The sequence below is a fragment of the Poecile atricapillus genome, chromosome 11, assembly GCF_030490865.1.
Source record: "Poecile atricapillus isolate bPoeAtr1 chromosome 11, bPoeAtr1.hap1, whole genome shotgun sequence".
Lineage (NCBI taxonomy): Eukaryota > Metazoa > Chordata > Aves > Passeriformes > Paridae > Poecile > Poecile atricapillus.
This window is the reverse complement of record NC_081259.1, coordinates 19992527-20015171: the sequence shown is the minus strand read 5'-3', so window position 1 is coordinate 20015171 and position 22645 is coordinate 19992527. Positions and strand designations below refer to the sequence as shown.

The window sequence follows — 22645 nt, the reverse complement described above, 5'->3', positions numbered from 1 at the left end:
GTCCCTGGCAGGAAAACCCAATCCTGGCGGAGTAACCCTCCGCTGCCCTGCATTTCCATCTGGAGAACCATCCATGGGGCCACATCCTCCCATCACACAGAAAAGTCACCGGGCATTTAGAAAACCTTGGCGTTTCAGCTTTCCCACACTAATTCAGAAAAGGAACCGCCTGGCTCACACCCACGCCAAGGCCGAGGACCCTCAGCACCTCTTCTGGGAGGCAGAGAGGCCCTCCACAGTACCCCTCAGCATTGTGGTGTCTCCCCCTTGCCAGGATCACTCTGATTTCTCTGTAACTGGAGCAGTTGTGCCGGGCACATTTACCCAAGCAAGGTAAAACTCAGGAACGTGTTTGCGAGGGTTGATGAGTGCAGCAAGATGTACGGCCCCGGGAGATGGATGGAGCCGAGGGAGCCCGGAGCAGCTGCGCCTGAAGCATGCTTATAAATCTCAGCCCACATCCCCCGCCGTGCTATGCCAGCGGCCAGCTGCAGGCTTTGGCATGGATAATACATGGAGCCAGGGCTCGACATGGCCTTTTCAGAAAGAGAAATGAAATGCAGACCTTCTCGTTCTCCTTTTCCTCCTGGAAAATGTTGGGAGCAGATCATGGGAAGACATGGTGCCAGCACATGGCCAAGAGCCACAACCGGCTCATCCCAGCAAGCAAGAGACACTGGGTTCTGCCTTCAGAGGAAGGTGCTGGGGACCTGCCTTAACAAAGATGTGGCCAGGATGTGATGACGGAGACAACCTGAGGGAGAAACCAACTGCTGGGAACCCACAGCCCCACACATGGAAAGATCAGTGGGAACAGTGGGATGCTGGTTCCAGGCATCCCAAAAAGGGCACATGGAATGTGGTCTTCTGTTCTTCCTAATACAGCTTTTGGCAGGCAGGAGCCTGTCCCCCTTTCCTTAAAACCCAAAGAAGCTGCTGGCTAAATCCTGCACCCCAGCCCAGCCCCACCATTCCCAGGACCTCTGGGGAGCTGCTGTGGGATCCTCCCAGGAGCTGCCCAAGGACCTGAGAGCCACTGAGGAACAAGCAGCACTAACCCAGGCCTCATCCCTCCCAGTCCCTCTGCTCTCCCTGCCAATTCAATCCCTCTGGAGCCAGAGAAGACCACATGAGCCGCTGGAAGTTAATTGCATGGCAAACCACTGGAGTCTCTTGTGCATCCCAGGGCCAGTGTGTGATATTAGAAAGGAGGTGCTGGCATTTTTCCTCCTGACCACCACAGTCACAAGAGATGAAAGAGGAAGGGGCAAAACGAGCCAGCACCATCTCTCCTTCCCTGTTGGAACACCAGACCTCCAACACACACCAGCCTATATTTAACCTGCTGCAACCAATCATACCAAATCCCCTCCTAATCCTCCAACAATAACCCAGGACAATTTAAACCCCAGGATAGATCCTAAGCAGCTTTTTTCACCCACTGTGTCCTCCTCCCACGGCAGGATGATGAGCAGGCACAGGCATGACAAGGGCAGCAGTGAGGAAGTAATGCTTTCACATCTTCAAGAACGCAGATGCTCTTGAACAGAAGGAATCCCACTGGGTAACTCCCATCCCACCTGGTTTCATGGGAAGGTTAATCTTAGAAGCTCTTAAGGAATGGATACCACCCAAATCTGGGTGCAAACCACTCAGCATCCTGCTCACCAAGAGCTCACATCAGAGATGTGTCCTGGATGGAATAAGTAAGGGTTGGTGATGGTGCAAAGTTGCCATTCAGGAAGGCAGTGTATGAGAAAATCCTGGGATCACATGGGATGGAGGACAAGGCTGCTGTGGGCATCAGGAGCCACTGTATTGGGGCACAGTTCAACCCTTTTCAAAGATGAATCCCCTAAGCTCAACCAAAAACATGAATTCCTCCATGAATTCCTCCTCCACCTGCATCACTTCCAGGATGCCCTGGCTTTGAGATGCCCCTTTTTCCATTAATTTCTTCCCCAGCTGCATCATCTTTGAAATGATATTTGTCATTTCCCCTCCAGCTGCATCACTTTCAGGATGCTCCAGCTTTCCCATCAACCCTGCCCATGTGCAGAGATCCTGCCTGACCTATAGTGCCCAGGCTTTGGGACACAACACCCAAAGCTGTTCATGGCCATCACTGGCTCCTGCCAGCAGATAAAGGACACCACGGGGCTGCCCAGCACAATTGTCACCTCAGCCAGTGAGGAGAGATCAGATCACTCACCAATTACCATCACAGGCAAAAGAGACTCACCCCAAATTAAACTAATTTAATTTATTGCAAATCAAATCAGAGTAGGGTAATGAGAAATAAAACCAAACCTTAAAACACTTTCTCCTGGCTTCTTCCCAGGCTTAACTTTACTCCTGATTTCTACATCTTTGTCCCCAAACAGCACAGGGGGATGGAGAATGGGGGCTGCTTTTTCTCCCCTTCCTAAATATATTATCCTAGAGGCGCTGCCCTCATCGCTGATAAGCTCAGCCTTAGGTGGCCTTGTCCAACATGGGGGGAAGTTTCTGGTGTCTTCTCACAGAGAAGTCCCCTCTATCAAACCTTGACAGATTACATGAACACAGTTTCCCCAGCAAGGCCAGAGGGAGACAGGATCATCCCATCCTACCATGTAGGGATGGCTGCTCAGATGGTATGTGGCTGTCCCTGGCCATCCAGCTGCCTTCCAGGGACTGCAGCACACAAAGATCACCGCTCTGGACTCCAGGAAACAAGACTTGGGCCTCCTCAGAGACCTGTTTGACAGAGTGCCATGGATAGATAGAGTGCTGGAGGGAAGTGGGATCCAAGGATGCTGGCTGATGTCCAAGGATCATCCCTGAATTCAGGAGCAATGCATCCCAACAAAGAGCAGTCAGGTGGAAATGCCAGGAGGCCTGATGGATTAACAAGGAACTCTAGGAGAAACCCAAACACACAAAGGAAGCCTGCAGTTGGGGTAGCACACAGCTGAGGGGCTCAATTCCTTGTTTGCCTTGATTTTCCCCAGCAAGTGGCTCCATCCATGCCCCCTGAGCTGGAGGAGGCAAAGACAGTGCTGGGAGAAGGAAGAACCATCTGTAAGAGAAGTTCAAGGTGCGTAAGTCCATGAGATCCGATGAGATGTACCCACAGTTCCCATGGGAACTGGCAGAGGAAGCATTTAAGCCACTATCCCTTGTATTTGTCAGGTCTTTGCTCTCACCCTCCCATCTTCTCCATTCTACCCCCATCTATTGCACTTCCCTCCTGCTCCAAGCAAGGACACGTCCACACTGGCATGTGCCAACCCTGGGCAGGCTTGTGCTCCATCATACCCTCACGAAAAGTTTGCAAAAGGACAATCTAAATGTTCAGAGTTCAGAAATCTGAGCCATGGGGAACCTGCCACTACCGTCCCAGCAAGGAGCTGGAGGAAGGGATGTGCAGTGTGCTGACAATCTCCAGGTGCTGCCACACCACGATCCTCATAGCTCAGAGGGTTTGTGATGGTTTTGCTGCGATCAGCACTGGTGTGGCACCATGGGGGGAGGGGGGGGGTGAGAAGGTGACACAGTCCAAGCCAGGTGACACCAGCTTCACCAAAGGGGATGGAGGAGACCTGGCAGCTCCTGAGGCAGCAAAGAGAGCAAAGCTGCCTGGTGTGATCAGATCAGTTAATAATTCCTGAAGATCAGAATTACCCATAAGAGCACTAGGGGAGCTCCCAAGAGAGCTGCTCCCCACTAAGTGTCCTGATAAAACACATCCCTGTGCAAGCCAGGCTCGGCAAAGGGACGGTGTCACCATGGTTGCAGGAGAGCACCAACAGTGTTCACTACCAGCTAGACCAGCCCTCGGGCCAACACCAGCCTGGAATGGTGGAGGAGAAGGTGGACCAAAAGCCCAGAGGCAGATGGTTGGTTGGTGGGAGGAGCCCTCTGGGATGCCTTTAGCAGGGTTCATGGACCCATGGCAGATTTTCTAGTGAGGGATGAGCATAAAGTTCGTTCAGGGACATCATCAGATTCATCGAAGCTTCATGCTCCCATCTCAGATGGACTTATCCTTCTTGTCCAACTTATCCTTCCAAGTATTGCCAGACTTTGGCTTTAGAAGCTTTTCTCCATGATTTTGCAGCCCCACATGGAGAGGGGAAAGCCGGCCTCAGGAAGACATTAGAGTCCTTTCCAGTGCCTAAAAGGGATCTAAAAGAAGGCTGAAGAGGGACTTTTTGCAAGGCCAAGAAGTGACAGGCCAAAGAATATTTGCTTTAGCTGAAAGAGGGGAGATTTAGATTGTATATTAGGGAAAAAAATTCCTTCCTGACAGGGTAGTGAGGTGCTGGTACAAGTTTCCCAGAGAAGCTCTGGCTGCCCCATTCCTAAAAGCGTTCCAGGCCAATTTGGATGGGACTTGGAGCAACCTGGGCTAGTGGAATGGCAGGGCGTGGAATGAACTGGGCTTTAAGGTCCCTTTCAAACCAAACCATTCCTCAGTTTTGTGATTCTAAACTTGATGCAAGCCAAGAGCTGCTCCACTGCTCTGGGGTCCTTCCAAACAGTCCAATGATGCTGCTGCCTACATCCCAAGGAGCAAGGGGGAAGATGGATCCCTCTGGATATATTGAGGAGAGTCTCCAGATGCTGGAAGCACCTCATCTGGCTTTGCAGACATGGCCTTGGTGTAGCTTTCTCCTCTGTATCTCTTGGGCAAGGGGAGATGATTGCTGCATCCCTGAACATTTCACAAACTCCATCTTCCAACAGCCAGATCCAGCATCGCCCTTGACTCCATCTTTGACAATGTGAAGGCAGGTGAGAGATGCCACACAAAAACCAGGGATAGCTCCCTCCTGCCTCTTCACTCAAGGACGAGAGACATTGTGTGACCGGAGCCAAGGCACACAGCACACCCCAAGAGACCAAAGGCACTATCAGGGCTCGCCTTTGTGCAGGACTGGATGTGAAATCCTCGCTCCCAACAGTGGCAACCATCAGCAGCTGGCAGAGAAGGATCTCTGTGTGAGTTCACTGAATTACCACAGACTAAAAATATCCGGGCTGTGGGAAATCACAGGACACCTCCAAGGCATGCTCCGAAACGGTGACTGAGGAAGCGAGAGGTAATGCAGATGGACAGGCAGACAGACGTGGAGCTCCACAGCGGGGTGAGGAGAAGGAGAAAAGAACAGCAACTGCCCCCATGGCAAGACCTCTCAACCAGGAATTGGCAGGGAGCGATGTTTTCCTGCTCCCTGCCTCAGGGATGCTCAGTTCATCCATCCTGGAGCAGCCACCGAGACCCTCTCCCGATTTCCATCCAGAACTACTATACAAATCCAGCTTTGCAGCTGCCCATGGGGCTCTCCAGCAGCCCTGGGATTATTTTCAGGGAACTCTGCAGCTCCAGGGCTTTTGGCCTGAGAGAAGCCACACCAGGACAGCAGGCTGGTGGGGCTGGGGAGATGGGGCAGCCCCACAGGTGGAGGATGCCAATGCTCCTCTGTGCTGCTGTGTGTCCCAAAACCCAGCCCAGTTGTGCCTCAGTTTCCCCAGCTGAAGCTGAAGTGACCAGGCTCTTGGAGATACCGATCATGCAGTGCTGGGGAGGTGGTAGATCGGTGCAGACCCTCCACAGGTTTCTTTAGAGCAGATCCACCCTGCAGATTCCCTGGCCCTGGGATGTGCAGAGCAGGGCTCCTGAACTCTCCTGCTTTGTGTTTCTTCTCACAGATTTTACATGTGACATCCTTCTGCCTTGGAGCAGCAGAAAAAACACTCACAGCTCCCAGCTGCCTCAATCAGGGTGAATTTTTTTCCATATGGACTGGACAGCAAAGCAGAGTCCCCGTCCCAAGCTAGACATCACAGTCTTCCCTGGCATGATCCATTCACTGCTCTCTTCCCAAACAGCTTAGGTGCTATTTCTCAATATGCTTTTTCCAAGGAGAACACCTCCGGTGCTCATATTGGCAGCCACTGCAGCACTTGGTCCTGCGCCAACCGTGGTTTCAAAACCAGTTTCCCAGTAGGAAGAGAGAAAAAGCAAACTGCTCCCCCCCACCTTCCCAAAGCATGGGACAAGAAGAGAACCTCATTGGAAGCAGCTCCTGGGAATGGAGATTTCAGTTCAGCTTCCATCACAGACAATAAAGAATCTCAGTCAGGAATGGCAGGGATAAAGGCCAACAGCTCCATTTTCTGCACAGAACAGCAATGGAAGAATGGGAGCAGGTATCCAAAAGGAGCACATGGACACCCGACTGAGATGACCCATCAACCAGCCTCCACCACCACTGCTCTCTCTCACCTTTGTGCTCCTGGACTGTCCAGACACAAACACAAGGAGCTCGCCCTGTGCCTCCCAAGGCAGAAATCTCTAGCATGCCACTGAGGCTAGAGGGAAGGCCAAGTTCCAGCGCTTCCCATGGGCCACTGAGCCACCTATTCATCCCTGCGTTCCTTGGCAGAGCCCCAAGAGCAATGAAAATCCATCAAAGGACCTGGGAAAGCAAACCAGGCTGTGCACGGATGAGATGAGCTCCAGTGGAAAAAAATGATTGGATTGGCTTGGCAAGAGAGCTGAGAGGCTGATCTCCCACTGAGTCGATTTTGAGAGCTCCGTTGGGGTTTTTTATTCCAGCAGGAGATTTCTGCCGCCTCCCAGGGTTTGAGAGCTTTTGTGACAGACCTGTGGGTTGCCAAGCAAAAATGAAGTCAACTCTGTCAAATTCCCGTGCTGGCTGGCACGGCCTTTGCCCTGGCACCTCCGTAACAAGTCAGCTCTTGTCGAAGGGTAGAGAAACGGCAGCTTAGATTTTCGCCTGCTGTCTGGGCAAAGGGATAACTCAACACACGGGGCTGACACAAGTAATGGCCCATTACTCCCCTTGCTGGGACGAATTATGGACGGCTCTCACACGGTTCCTCTGTCCTGGTCACCCAGCTGGTGGCAGGAAAGACCAGGACATGCCAAAGAACGACACAGCAGGGACATGGGAAGGAAGGGACTGCTGTAACTCCCCCGGGACACTGTCAGAGAGCAGGAAGCTCTGTGACACTCACCATCCTCTGTCTCCTGCCAGACGATGCCCTCCAGGTTCACGCTGGTCCCAGGCTCACAGGGGCCCAAGCACTCGGGCTCGGTGGCCAGGGCCACATCGCAGGTGTTCACTCCCACCGAGCGGGTGCGCACCATGATCTGCTCGCATGGCGACGAGATGTCATTGTTGACCACAGGGACAAGGAGGTGCAAGGGCAACACTGCGGGCGTAGAGACCGGAGATTCCATCTGTGGGGAAAAGAGATATGTGGTCACTGTACTGCTGGGAACACTGAAGAGAGGGCAAGTATCAACAGACATCTACATTCCTGGAGAACCTCGAGCTCAGGACTGCCACCTTCAGTTCACGTCCCACACCCCATCAGAGGACAAGGATCTCGCAGGGCTCTCCCGTCCTGGCGTTCCCATACCCATGTAACCCTGGGGAGCACTGCAGTCACAGAGATCACACCCAAAAGTCCTTGTGCAGGAGATATCTGTGCTTCTGCTTGAAAGAGCTCGTGGCAAGTTCCTTCCCCGACGGCTTCTGTAATCATCCCCAGTGAGGATGCCTCTTGGCTATGGCTCAGATGTTAATGCAGTCAATGGCTTTGGACCCAATGGCTCACTAGAAGAGCTTCTGCTCAACAGGCAGGACAGGACAAACGAGTAGCAGACTCCCTCTGGCACCCATGAAAACCAACATCCTTCTCCTTCCAGAACTACCCTGTGACCACCTGCAGACACAGTCACTTGGACCATATCCCTCTTCCCTATGCAAGTATCTGCTTCAGAGCCCGATCCAGCCATTGTGCTCTCTCTGCACATAGAAACCAGATCCCACAGCCAGAGCCGGGCCTGGAAAGCCAACAAGCCAATATGCCAAGTGGAAGCCCAGCCAAGCCACCCTGCTGCTGAGAAGCCAAAGTCCTTGGCCATTCTGCCACGCAAGCAGATTACAGCAGTGTCAGAAGGAGGATGGCTGATGGGCTGATTCTGTGGCTGGCCAAGGCAAGGGCAGGGTAGAGACCTTCCCATCCTTCGGGGTTCATCAGCCAAGCCAGCCACAGCCAGCCACCCCCTTGTCTTGGCTTGCAAGGACCTGCAGCAGCTCTGGGGTGAACGGCTCCTCTTCAGCTTAGACCTCCTCTCTTCACCATTTGTGATCTTTAGACAGTGGGCTACCTCAGAGGAGAAGCAGACTGAGGAAACTTATCACACCAGCAGCAACTGCTGACCTGGGTTCCAGTTTCAAGCAAGGCCAAGATTCCTTTAAAGCACCCAGTCCTACTTCCAGACCCCCTAAAACTCTGCTGAGGGAAAACAGTAGACCTGGAGAGCCCAAGTTTGTGGTGACCAAGTGTGGACCAGCCCATGATCCCTTCCAGCCTTGCTGCTCACTCCCATCCTGGTCCTGACCAGCTGCCAAATTTGCCTGCTCCCTCTCTTGCTCACACAGCTCCATCCTTCAAGCAAGGGAAACAACTCCAGCAGAACCTTGCACATCCAACCTAGCCTGCCCCACCTAATAGGGTGCCCACAATCACAGCAAGTGCCTGGAGCATCCCACCTTCCCACCAGCTCCTGACCCACACATTCTCTCCACATTCCTGGTGACACAAATCTCTAGCCAGAGGAGCACAGAGGAGGATATCACATCCTGGCTCTGATAGGGCAAGTGGATTTTCTCTTCCAGCAGAACACAAAGCATTTTCTGTCTCCAGCTTTCTCCTTGTCCTGCATCTATTCTCTCTCTAGACAGCTCATCAGAGCAACATGCAGTCCACACAGCATTCAAGGTGGCCTGGAGGTCTCAAACAACAGTGGTTGGACCCCACAGTCCCCTGCCCAGCAGCACAGCTTGTTACCCACAACCACCTCCAACCTCCCACCAACAGAATCAGCTCTCCCCCAGGAGCCCATCTCCAGATCACCCACCTCCAAGGCTGCCCTATAGCCAGTGGCCCAACTGCATCCCATGGGATTCAAGAAGGGTGATTTTGGCATAAAACCACCCCAGAAGGCTGCCAGAGGAGCTTCCAGATGACTCCCACAGGAAAATCACCCCCCAAAACACAGCAACCTCATCAGCAGATCCAGGGCAAGATGCTCCAAGGAAGCATGAGGCTGCTTTGAAGGGGCTCCTCAATGCCACATTCTGCAAACCACAAGTCAGTCTCCAGCCAAGGGAGGAACCAGGCAGGGCTGCCTGGCTTGGGTGGGCAGCAGTAAGAGCCCAGGGAGAGGCAGGGATCACTCGCCCCCATTGCCCAGGGAGCAGTGGCTGTGTCTGCTGGGGACCTGCTGAGACCGTTCAGCTTCCTTCCACTCTGCAACAGAAACCGCAGCGCAGCACAGGAGCGTTTAATTACAGTTCCAGCTCTGCTAATTATCACCCGGTCACATTTGTAATCTGCATTATGCCATGGTGCATAATAAGCAGCTCACTGAGATCTCTAATAAGCAAGGCGGCTTGATGGGATTTCATATCTCACCCTGCTCTGTAACAAACAGCCTCTTTCAGCAGCCGTGGAGAGACAAGGCGGCTCTCCTGCTCCCTTGCCCGAAGCTCCAGAGCAAAATAAAAAGGTTCAGGACGGTTCTTCAAGGGTGAGGGCAGGAGCAGAGGTTCCCAGAGGTTGTACTGGGACACAACCAAAAAAAGCTGAAAGCCATGCAGGAGGAAAAGACATATGGATGAAATCCATGAAATTCACCTCCCCCTCTACGGGGGGGGGGGGGGGGGGGGGGGGGTATCCCCCACTGCCATGATCTTTTCACCCTTCTATTTCTGAGCGAGGTCAGGAGATGTAGGATGGCTGGGAGAGCCCTATGTAGCATGGGGCAGCTCCTCTGGCCACTCTTCCCCTTGGAGGGAGAAAGGGAGCCCGGGGCGATGCTGGCCTGGGGGTGGTGGGCAGCGCTCACACCCCACAGCAGTGGTTTCACATCGCCTCCAGGGCTGTGCTAGCTGCCATCCCCGGCTCCAAAAACGAGCCTTTTACCTTCTGGCCACCCTCCCATACCACTTCTGGGCCCTAAATCCCCCTTGCAGAAATAAAATTTATTTCTCTTTCCAAGCTGGGTAGGCTCTAAGATTAAACACTGGCTGGAGGAACCCGCTGTGTCTGCAGCCACCCCTGTGTGGGGTTACTGGGGTGAAGCTTCCGCATGCCAGCACCGGCCGTCCGCGTCCACCCGCCGCTGCCTCCCCTCATGAAAGCCCTTTGTGTTTGTGGCCGAGGCTTTCCCATCACGAGGAACGTGCTTTCACCACCACCGAGGACAGAAGTGGAACGGAGCCAAGCCTGGGCGGCACGGCCAGCACAGCCTCTGCTCAATGCGGGAAAAGCAAACCCACTGAGAGTCTGGGGTGATGCTGGTGGCGCTGGGGGATATCTGGGGGATAATTAAAAGCTACCCCTCATTACAGCCCCCTGGGAAGGCAGGACAGGTCCCAATGAAGGGGAGCACGGCAGTGGGCGCTGGTGTGGGGAGATGCACACAGAGCAGTTCCTGCCATCTTAGCAGCACTGGCTCCTTAGCATCAGCTGCCCTCAAAGGGACATCACAGCAGCAATTTTTAATGAGAGTGAGAAGAGGGCAAACAAGTAAATAAAAACACCCCACTGATTTTAATGCCGCTCCTTGGACCATGCAGACCACACACTACTATTTATGAGAATTTTGGTTTGTCCCCAATAATCAAAGTCAGGCAAGAAAAATGCATTTTAGAGCAATAAAAGCAATCCCAAAACTCCTGAGAAGGGCAACCAGCAGAGAGATCTGTGGTGCATCTCCAAGGGCAGAGAGGGTGAAGGTATAGGGCACCCCCAGATCTGTACCACATCTGTCAGCCAGGACTCAGGGTGAGATCTGAGATGGTTCTAGGCTCCAGTGCATCCCCACATGAAGAAGCTATGCAGCACAGGAACCATTTTTCTCACCTACAAGGTCTTTCCACTCCTGCAGACACAGAGACAAGAAAAGCCAAGAGGGAGCCTTGTTCCTGGTCACAAACTCATGACTGGGTGTGTCAGGAGACAGAAAATGGACCTAAGGTGCTCCATCACAGGAGCACTGCTCGAGGCTTGCAGTCAACACATCCCACATCACTGACCAACTCAGCTCAACTTTTGGGAGCTTTGATGTTCTCAAAGCTTAGATTTTTCCTGTCCTGGTCTGTTACCACATGCCCCACAGTTTCACTTTTTCAGAGTAGGAGCTGGGAACGTTAACTTCCAGCTCCTTGGAGAGAGATCCCCAGGGAGCAGATCCATCCAGGTGACAAGCATCTTCGGTGGGCATCTCTAAACCCCAAAATCACAGCACCATGGTGCCTCTTTCCCTCCAGTCACCTTGGTAGGAATTTCAGAGTCTTCTCCAACCCGACCCCCGGCTCAGGTAAAGCCCTGTATGCAAAGCCTGAAGACAAAATCCCTTTGTTGGCTCTGGTACCCACCATGTCTACAATTCCATCTTAAATCCACCTGCAAGCAGAGCTCCCAGTCACATCCCCCAGCAGCATCATCCCAACACATTGGAGGTATTTAACCCCAGGCCACATGCAACAGGCTCCAGAAGATCCCCTCCCCAAACAGAGCAGGTGCCACCAACACTGACTGCTTGGCTGGCTGGCTGGATTTCTCCAGCAAGAAAGCAGCCAACAAGAGCTTCCAGCAAACACCCACATGCCAGGAAATAATGGTGGCACAAGCATTAGGTCCAAAGGATTCTGTTCTAGACAAAAGTCTCCCTTCCCTGGATAAACACAAACTCAAATAAACAAAGCCAGCTATTTCTACAGACCATGGGAACACTTGGGGAATATATTGGGCTCCTTAGCTGGCAAATCTGAGCCCACAGGGCAGCAGAGCACCTGCTCCAAGAGAAGAAGATTGGCATTTGCAGCAATAAGTGCCACAAGGAAGGATTCATGCTTCCATGTGCTTCCATGTGTGCAGACTGGAGTGGGATCAGCATCCCATTCCCCGAGTTCGCTCCCCAGAGAAGACAAGCAAGCATGGGACCTCTTAGCCAGCACCACCACCAAAGAGCCAGGCAATTCAGATGGGAAGTAAGGAGTTTTAAGGAGCAGATGTCCAAATTTCCCAGCCCCAGGGCTCTTAGCATCCCCCTAAAAACAAGCCAAGAGAGGCTAATTGCCCACCACTCTCCTTCACAACTTGTTCCCGGTGCTCCTCACCATCTGCTCCCACCTGTCAGACTTGGGATTCATGGCATCTCCCAGCTGTGGGGCTGTGTTGATGCCAAGGTGTAACAGGAATGCTCTACCTACAAAAGGTGTCTCTGTTTCCTTCCTGGCCATGCCATGCACCTGAGCTCCAGCTCTGAGATCCAGGAGCGGGGGTTTGCCTCCACCCATGCAAACACTTTCCCTGGCCAGCAAGTCCCTGCAGAATAGCCAGAGCAGATGGTGGCCAAAAGGACGGCACAATGCAGCACAGTGATGAGGCTGGTAGCACATTCTCAACTCAGACTCATTTTTATCTGGGCACTTTGGGGCAGACCTGGCTGAGGAAGTCTGTTCTGGCTGTAGGTGAGTGGGCCACAGGAACCAAAGCCTGGAAGAGGATAGCTGCATAAAGCTCACAGCCCCACAACCAGCACCACCAAAACCAGACCTGGTTACAATTAATGGGAAGATCAGGATGAGACATCCCACCCAGTAACACTGGAGGTACAACCTCCCACCATGCCAGTGATGGGGGACTGATCCTAATACCCAGTTGATGCAGACATCCGGATGCTATCAACCTCAGCCACACTGCTGGAGAAATGCAAATACAAGCCAGCATGACTTTACAACGAGCTGCTTTCTCTCTGCAGAGGAGAGGGGAATAAAATCACTGCTTGAACACAGCCGGTCTTATCTCAGTGCTTGCAGCGTTTTGAGATCAAGAGGAGGCAGACACCACAGAGGCATAGTCTTGCATATTACCGTGTCTTCAATAAAGCCAGGAATAGTATCCAAGGCAGACATGCTGGCACCAGCTCACCTGCTCCAACCACTTACAAGACTATCAGATCTGCTCCTGGAAGGGAAAAAAAGGTGTCTCCAGCAGGAGAGAGGTAGTGAAGAGCAGTGATGAAAGGGGACAGGTGACATAAGTGAGAGACATGGGGAAGAAATCCAAGCTGGGACCTCTGTGCATCAGTCCCACCGCATGTCATTGAGTCTCCATTCAGCCATCATCAACCACTGATATCCCACAGATGGGCCACGGGTCTCCTCATTTATTGAATTAAAATACAAAGCAGCTCAATTGGTGGAGAAAAAGGGAAAGATCCTATGTGGAAAAGCACTGGAGATGCATGTGCATCATGGGAGAGAAGAGATGATGAGAAACATAGAGCCTGACCACAGTGGCCAACCCAGCCTCCAGCACCTTCCTCAGCACCACTGCTGCCATGGTCACCAGCCATCCTCACCTCTGGCAGTGCTGCCTGAGCAGGAAAGCTCTGATGACAGCAATTGACTTCCCACTGGGAACCCAGGTCTCCCATTACACCCCACAACCTGCACTCACCGTTCTGCCAACACAGACCACCATCGCAGCTGTGTGGTTGGCTTCTCATATTGCTGCTTCCTCCATCCTCCAGCATCTCCTGCACCACTGACACCAGCCACACCTCCTGCAAGGCAGGTTTCTACATGGAAGAACCACTGTGAGGGGAAGTCTTGTTTTGCTTATTTTCTTTCCACCAAAATAAGCAGGCAGCTGCACCCAAGGATCGGAGCAGTGCTCAACAGCTGCCATTAACAGCACTTGCTGACCAGCACATTTAAGCAGACAAAGGAGAACATAAGAGGTTTCACAAGCACCTCAGTGAATCAATCTCCCGGAAGGAGGATACAAATCCAAGAGACCTTTCACAAACCACTGGCAGCTCCAGACACTGTTAACAGCCTGAGTGATAACCACCAGCTCCACAAACCTGGCCAAAACGACTCAGAGGTTGAAACCTCTGAAACATCCCTAAAACCCCAATCTGCAAGGCAGGCAAGAGAAATCACATGAAAAAGCAGGATTTTCGTGGCAAGTGGCTTAACTTACCTACAGGGTCTGCCTTCTGCTACACAGCACACTGACCAGCATCCTGAGCACCAAGCACAGGCCCCACCACCCAAGCAGCTCTAGGGATGAAGAACATATTGTAGAGCTTGGCATCTCCATTTCAACAGATCAAGAGATGAGACTGAAAGAGGCTGAAAAAGCAGCCTCCTGGACACAGCAAGAACACAAAAGCTACCAACAAACCTTGGCCAGGATCACCAACCAGCAACAGCAAGCCAAAGCTGATACCTGGTAGGTCAGGGCTGAACACAAGAAGCTGGCACAGCAGCTCAGCTCTCTGTCAGGGAATAGCATGGCTACACCTGCCTGCTTCAACCTTTCCCTCAGTTTTTTCACCCATTTTTTCTTCTACCTCAGTCTCATAAATCTAAACCCCCTAAAATATGGACACTGTGGCTGCTAGGCTTCCAGCAATTCATGCCAGGGCATGGCCATGCGTGCACACACACCCACAACCCTACATGCAAACTCAGAGCATTAATAATTCAATCACATTTAATTAATGCTTATCCAGGCACAAAGTCCTTACCTTTGAAAAGCTGCAGTACATAGGAGTCAATCAGAGGGGAAACAGCTCAGGGTTTACAAATCATTTCAGTACAAAATTGGATTCTTGTAAATGTAGAAGGGAGAAGATGAATCCAAGCCTTGAAGTAAAAATGAGCTGGGCTCAGACCTATCTCATCTAGGATGGGTTCCTCTGCTTGCTGGGTTCACAGTCCAAGGACCAGCTTTGTCCATATCTATCCCAATATCCAGTGCCCACTTCCAGGTGAGAATGGACAAATCCAGCACAACCACTCTGTCACTGCGAACCCATGGTAGACAACACAACCACATGCACAGATGCAGTTTTATTACACCACTAAGAAACTAGCTTTTACACTCACAAAGCACAAGAGATGTGGTAAAAGGCTCTGGTGTTTCCAAAGCAGCGCTGAGAAAGAAGAGACGGAGTGTGGAGTAGAAGATGGGCTTTGTTTATGGGTGTTTGGATCAATCAAGCTGTGAATGTGGTGTCGGGACAGCTGGACCTTCCACAACAGCCAAAGCTGTGGCATTGGGTTGTGCCTCCCAGACCTCAAAAAGGGCCAAAAGCAAGTGTCACTCACATTCAGAGTCACTGTACGAGAAAACTGGGGGGAATATGGAGTTACAGACATACATTAAACAGTCAAGCACCACCCCAAGGTGATCCTTTCAGTGACCTAGAGGGGATCATCTCCAAGGTGCCACCTTAATATCCCAGAATGGTTTGGCTTGGAAGGGTCCTTAAAGGTTGTCTCATTCCATCCCCCTGCCATGGGCAGGGACACCTTTCACTACCATTCATGACAGAAAAGGACAAAATGAAGGAAGTTCAGAGAAGAGGCACAAAAATAACAAGGCTGAGGGGATTGGTTTGGAAGAGGAGATTAGAAGAGCTAAATATGGATAGCTTGGTTCAGTGACAGCTATGTGGGGACACAGCCGTAATCTACAAATACATGGGGGATGAAAACATCAAAGGAGAGAGAGGAATTACGCAGAGGATGATGCAGAGGAGCAAGGAGGAAATGGGATGAATCAATGAGAGGAATGTTTAAGACAGACATTGGCCACAGCTTTCTGGCAGGGAAATTGTTCCTAAGTACACCAGTATTTTCCAAGTGAGAAAATCCTTCATCCTTCCATTGCTCTGCTCCCCTCTTTCTTTCCTACAACCCTCCATTAATACTGTAACATACATCACTCCCCACAGCACCCCCTAAGTGCTGCTGACACTCCAGATCCACCCCCTGCCAGGCTCTGAATCACCAACAACTCACATTCAAGGTTTTCCCAAGACATGGTAGCAGTCCTTCTCCTTTTAGGGAGCAAACATCCAGCAGCTTTGGAACTGCCCAAGTTCAGACTAGATTTGCTGGGTTTTGGCAGGGTTTTACTTAAATTTTGGCAGTTATCTTTTCTTTATGTTCTTCCACACTGCAACCATAATAACAAGCATCTCTGATGAGAAAGCAGCTTCAGCTCCATGGTCCACCTCCATGGCTGGACCAGGAGGCTCACGGCCAAGCAGGTAAGAAAAAAACCCTTCTCCTATCCCATCCATCTCTCAACAAATGGCAGTGGCAAGATGGAGGGTTTTCTAAGCAGTTCTCCTGCACAAGAAGCTGTCTACCCGTGGCTACAAACAGCATTTGGTCCTGAAGGTCCTGTGGATTGTGGATGAGAAGCCAAGCCAGGTACTCAGTGCTCACACCTGTAAAATTTGGTTGGGTAAGGGGTAGGAGGGAAGGAGACAACAGTCCCTGCAAAGCAGGGTGCACCTCCTGAGGCGCCCACACAGCTCCTGGAGGAGGTCTAGCACTGGGAGGGCACCAGAGGACCACAGCTCTGACACTTGCCTTGGTGGCACCATGAGAAGTGTCATGTCCAGACCATGGGGTGCACATTGCTATGGACTGGGGGAAAAAGAGGCAAATCCATTCATTGGATGCTTCTCCCAGAGACCTTCCATCACATCCCACATACACCACAAACACCAGAGCATTTTTACATATGGGTTGTAGCCAGGTATTGGCAGCTCCTGGAGAGGCTGGATTCCAGGGTGAGACACACATATTTCAGATGCAACAAGCAGCAAAGTCTAGGATGAGTTTCAGATCTATTTATCCCTCAGGCAAAAGGAGACATCTTCCTTCCATCTATTTAATATTAAAAACCTGCTTTGGTATGATGTGCACATCCAACCCCTGCAGGCTGCACGTTTAGGAAGCCGCCCACTTGGCTCTCATCTCCTTTTCTTTGTAGGTTTTGCTCCAGTTGCCAGGAGAGATCCTGGTGCTTTCCAGACACAAAGCCAGCTCTGTTCCATGGCCTGATGGGGAGGTTACAAGAGAAGAGAGAGCAAGAAATGAGCCCAATCATATGACACACGAGGATGTGGGTGAGGAAGACGGTGTCACCGCATGTGTCTCATACCAGTGGCCACACAGAGGGGACTGGTGTCTGGAATGTGCCTCTGTCTCCCAGCAGACAAGATGGAAACCTCATGCTAACACAGGAATGACAAGTGTGCTGTGTCCCATGACTGCATCACCCCCCCACTCCCCACACCTCAGTTTTCCAGCAAATTCTTTCAACTGTGCTGCTTTTAAAATGGCACAAGTCAATATTCCTATTCTGGCCAATAAATGCTGGGCTCACCCCAGCCCTTCAAGCAACAGTTTGCACCCATGTCCACCAGCTCCCATCAGGAACATGCATGAATCAGTGCCTGCAGGACACAGCAAATTCCACAGGAAGTTTTTCAAGCCAATTCCCAAGGTTTTATTAATTATTGAAATCAAGATGCTGCCTCACTATCTCTGAGCAGAACAGTGCCCGGGCACTGACCCCAAAGCAGTACAACACGTGCTCATATTGCCATGCAATCTCTGGATGAGCTGCAAGAGAAGCAGGAACGTGAACCCACAAGACTCCCATCACCTACCCTGACTCCAAACTTGAATTCCAGCCTTGAGGATGAAAAATCGTTTTCCTGTCTTTGGCTCAAATGCCTCTTGGTACCTCTGCTCTGATGACAGAATCACAGACTGGTTGGGGTTGGAAGGGAACTTAAAGCTCATCTAGATCCAAGCCCCAGTGCAGGCAGGGACATTTGCCAGTGCAGGCAGGGACAGAGCCGATGCTAGTGTGTGAGCAATGTCTGGCTGCTGGACACAGCTGGGCCGTGGTGCCTGAAGGTCTCACCTGGCAGGTTTTGTGCTGACGACCAGCAGCAAGGCTGGGGAGGATTGATCACTCCCTGCAGGGAAGCTGAGCAGCCAGGGAGAAGAGGAGCTGAGCCAGAGCCAAGCCAGACTGTAACTCATCACCTGCAGGCCACCTACTGCCAAGGAGCGCTGCAGCCACAGAGGGGCTCTCAGCACATCTCAGAGAGCAGAGGGAGCTTCGTGATTCACATCACAGGACTCTGCTGCCCGCAGCCATGCTTCTCCTTGAGAGTACTCCATGCAAAAATAGAAAAATAGCTCCAAGTAGCTGCTTCATCAGCTCCTCTGGACCATAGCAAGGGGAAGAGCTTGCATCTGAAATTCAGATCAGCCTCCACCAAACAGGGATGGATGCTGACACCACCCACGGCTGAAGCTTTCTGCTAGTCCAATTAAGCTCCAGGAAGGTTTTTAGCTTCTAACCTTGCATTTCTCAGGCTACATGCAGGGACACCCAAGGGTCACTGAATTCCAGCTAACAAGAAATTGTTCCCCTTTTGCCACAAAACAAGAAAGAAAACCACCAAAAAACCACTATCTGATGCCAGCAGTCGCTATGCCTCCTTCCACCCAGCAGCACCTTAGACAGTACATAGACATGCAAAAATGAGATGCCTGTGGCTGGTGGGCAGACAGATCAGGGAGTAGCAGGGCCAAGCTTATATTCAATCAACACTGTATTTTTAGCTGGCACCCCTAAAATAAGGCAAAGATACTGCTGGAGTTAGACCCACCATAAGCAAGGCCAGATCATCATAAATTTCATTTTGTGTCCGGCCAAAATTTCTTTGATTCATCAAACTACCAGCCAGCTATGGCAGAGAAATCCTAATGGCATGAGGAAGAGTGAAATAATAATAAATAAGGGAGTTTTAGTCCCAAGGTGCCATGCTTGAGTATTGGGGTTTGCTGGCCACCGCAGATCTGAACCTGGCCACACATCATTAAAATTCAACTGTTCCCCTGGAGGCCAAAGGTGCTCTCAGCTCAAACAGGCAGCCCATGGAGGATAACACAAGCCCTGTTTGGAAAGACACAACAGAGCCATAAATCAGAGCCTGGTGGGTTTTTACACCCAGCAAGGGGGGCATAAATAGAGGGCAGGAATGGGGAGCACCAGTGCTGCACCCCAGGCATCCCAGCTAGCCTGGGAAAGCAGCTGTGAGCTCAGCAGTGGATTAGCCTGTGGTGGTTTAGCATCCCCATGCCTGCATGCAGAGGAGCCCAGCTGCAGAGAGCTCTTCTGAGGCAAGAAAAGTCAATACAGAGCTGGCATTGGGCTCAACAACCTGCTGGCTGCATGTTTCCATCTCCTCCACCTCCCCTCTCACCTTGGTGAGAGGTGGGAAGGGATCACGGAGCTCCACATCTCCTCTCCAGGGCTTTCCAAGCCCACTGGTTGGCTTTGAGGGATGATGAAAGTCATTTTGACCAAGAAATGCTGAGGGTTTGGGGTCACATCCATAAAAAGGATGTCCGTAGCACAGGGGAAGACAACACCCCACAGCTCCACATTTCCAGGTTCTTTGGGAATATGGTTCCACAGTGTTTCTTGGCATTTAATTCTTAATTAGTGATACATCTCTTTTTTTATAGTCTAGGATCTTGGAGAGTCAAAGGTAAAAAAGAATGACAAAAACACAAAGTCAAGGCAAGTAGGACAAGCAGGATATGAGAGTCCCTCCCAGGAATGCCACTAGATCAGTGTCATGATCTAATGGAACCCTGGAAGACGATTCCTCATTACCAGTGAGACGCTCTTCCAGAGCCTACTCTGGAAGTTCCAGGACCCCCACAATGTCCAACAGCTTTGGATACCTCTATTCCAGCCTGAGGCAGCCAAAATACATTTCTGTCTCTAATAAACCCATCTGACCTTTAATCACACCATCTCTCCTGAAAACACAGAGGCAGCATGTCCATACACATCCTCTACTCCTGCTCATACCTGAGGAAAAGGAGCAACAGCTTTTGATTAATAATCACACAAAATGCTGTTTGGACAGAGGGAGAAGGTTCCCATCGTGCCAACAAGCAGCTCTAGGACACCCAGGACATGCTAATGAGCTGCTGGTCTGCTCTAGGAAAGCAGGCAGTGACCAGGGAGAACCGGGGCTTTGCGCAGCTCTACAACACCCAGGAGCAGGCAGGAAAATGCATATGAAGGCAAGAGATGGATGGATGGATGGATGGATGGATGGATGGATGGATGGATGGATGGATGGATGGACAGACACTTGTGTAACCCATGTGCTCAGAATGGTGTTGGCAGCAAACATCGTCCTTGCTCAGCCTTTTCATCATTTGGGATCTCTACCAACATCTGACCTGATGCTGGCTTTTACCAAGCCAAAGCAGGTCACTGGTGCCTGCCTGAACACCATGCAGGTCTTCTCTACAGCAGAGACCATGGCAATGTCCCCTAAACATCACACAGCTCATGTGGGGACAACTAAAGAGCTTCCCAAGGGCCTCAAAGAGGCTGTTGGTAAAGGGCAGGGGCACAGCTGATACAGCACATCCCAGAGATGCTTCTTGGCCATGGAGACTAAAACCAAACAGTGGCATTTGAAAGGCAGTGTCTCAGAGAATGAAGTTAATGGCTGCAGGGATGAAAGCTTGAGAAAAGCTTCCTGGGCACCAGGAAAGGACCTGGGGCTGGGACCGAAGAGCTGAAACTTAGTAAAAAGCCTGGAAACCACTCCCTCCACATGGAGGAACACCAAGGGGCAGGATGAAGAAGGGGACCTGAAGAACATTCCTTGATATGGTAACAGTAGCTACGCAAATAAGGAACAAATAAGCATGGGAAAAGCCAAGGGGACACACCAAAGCCAAGGGTCAGTGCTGGTGGAGAAGCACTGACATCCCAGAAGAGCAAGTGAAGAGACAGAGCTGGCACGCAGCTGGAGTCATGCTGAGGACACTGCTTTGGGCAGTACTACACAGGCAGGGAGAAACAGGGAGGCAGCCTGGCAGAGGGAGAAAGCCTTTCTCCATCACATCAGCAACTTCCCTTCCCATCCAGAGCAGAGCAAGTGCCCTCTCTGCCCTCTGTGCCAGCAGCCTCCACAGCTGCCATCCTCAAACACTGCTGAGCCCGGGTCCCGTCCCTTTAGCTGAGCATTTCCCATGGTCCGTGACTGTCACTCTCTTCCCTTGAAAGCCCAGAGACCATAATTCATCGCTCAGCTGGCTTTAGCTGCCGCGCAAATGACCCCCAGCCCGGAAAGATGTCCTGCCCATCAGTCATCAGCACCTCAGCCTGGCAGCTATCACCGTTACACATCAGCTGCAGGAAGGCAGGCAGTCCCTGCTCCAGCCTGTTCATATCCTTGGGAGTGCTAGGAGTCAGCTAGTCACCTCCTCAGGCTCAGAGAGACAGCCCTGCGACAGTCCTGCCTTAGCCACCTCCATTCTCTGGGAACCACTGCCATGGGCATGAGGCAGCCAATGTGGAGACCTGCCCTTCCTTGAGTCAGCAGCTCTCACAAGCAGGCAGAGGAATACCTTGGAGAAAGGAGGCAAGCACCATGGCTGCAGACACATCTGGTTTTAATTGCATCAGCAAACCCTAAGCAATTAACGGCACGGAGGAAGAGGAGCAGGAACAGGGCAGTGGGAGAAAAAAAGGGGTGCAGCAAGGAAAGGGAACCATTTACTCCTTCCCTAAGCAGAAGGGCACTATTTCACAGCTGCAGCGGCCTCAAGAGCCGCATCCCACTCCTGGAGCATCTCTTGTTCTGTATCCAGATCACTACCATGCCTTGTTTTGTGCTTTAAGCCCTGAACTCCCTTAACCAGTTATCTCAGCCCCAATATCAGAGATCTCCAACCCCTCCACAGCCACAAACCTTTCCACTTGCTTCCCAAGAGCCAAAAGCCAGGCAAGTGCTCATGCCAAGGGCAAACAGGGACTGGAGACAGAGCCTCCCACCCCCATCCTGGAGCTCTGGTCTGCAATGTCACTCCCACCTAAAGCAGAGCCCAGTCCCTGTCATAATCCCTGCCTGTCCCAACCACCGACTCATTCCCAGGAAATGTCATCCCGCAAAGCCTCCATGGCTTGATCCTAGAGATCACAGCTCCTCAAACACAACCTGGAAAAGGCAAGGTGCTAGGATGCCAGCAAAGTGCTGCTGTCAAAAAGGAGTAAACCAAGCACCAGGATCCGTGATCACCTTTGCTGCATTCTTTAGCCACCGGAAGCATAGCTTAAGAAAAAACCTCAACACGGGAGCACCAAAAGCTGGATAAAAAATGTTCCAGGAAGGGGAAATCAAGGAGATGCCGGGCTGATCCCCAGCTGGAAAATTCAGCTTTGAAAGGGAGGCAGACAAATGAGGAAAGCATCCATGGGAATAGTCCACCAATGGCTCGCAGCAGTCTCACCTAACCCTGCTCTTTGTCCTGCTAGCAACCCAGCCTGCTCCGGATTGGTAAAGCTGGGCAGAGGCAGCCTCCCCTCTCAGCTCTGCTCACCTCTCCTCCCGCTGTTGGAATAACACACTATGGCAATTTTTTGCTCTGTTTAGCGAGTGCCAGGACTGCCAGCGCTCAAAAGGCTCAGTACCCTGGGCACTAAACTCACAATGGAAAATAGCTTTTGGATCATTAACAAGCCTGTACTGAGATTAGGGGATTCATTCCCCCTACTACCTACAATCTCAAGCACCCCAAAAGTCAGTACCAGTAATCCCAAGCATGGGTCTAACAAAGCCCTTGGCCAGATCCCAAGTCCTCCTTCTGTTCATGAGTAAACCCCAAAAATCCAAGGAACT

The 22645-nt window shown here is 51.6% G+C and overlaps 1 protein-coding gene across 2 annotated transcripts in view; it reads right to left on the bottom strand.

Moving 5' to 3' along the window:
* ZNF609 (zinc finger protein 609) overlaps window positions 1-22645 on the bottom strand; it is a 49899-nt gene that overhangs the window by 7721 nt on the left and 19533 nt on the right. For both annotated transcript variants that reach the window (XM_058846497.1, XM_058846498.1), the window contains exon 2: window positions 7030-7255. In XM_058846497.1, the coding sequence (XP_058702480.1) occupies window positions 7030-7255 (226 nt within the window). The remainder of the gene's footprint in view (window positions 1-7029; window positions 7256-22645) is intronic.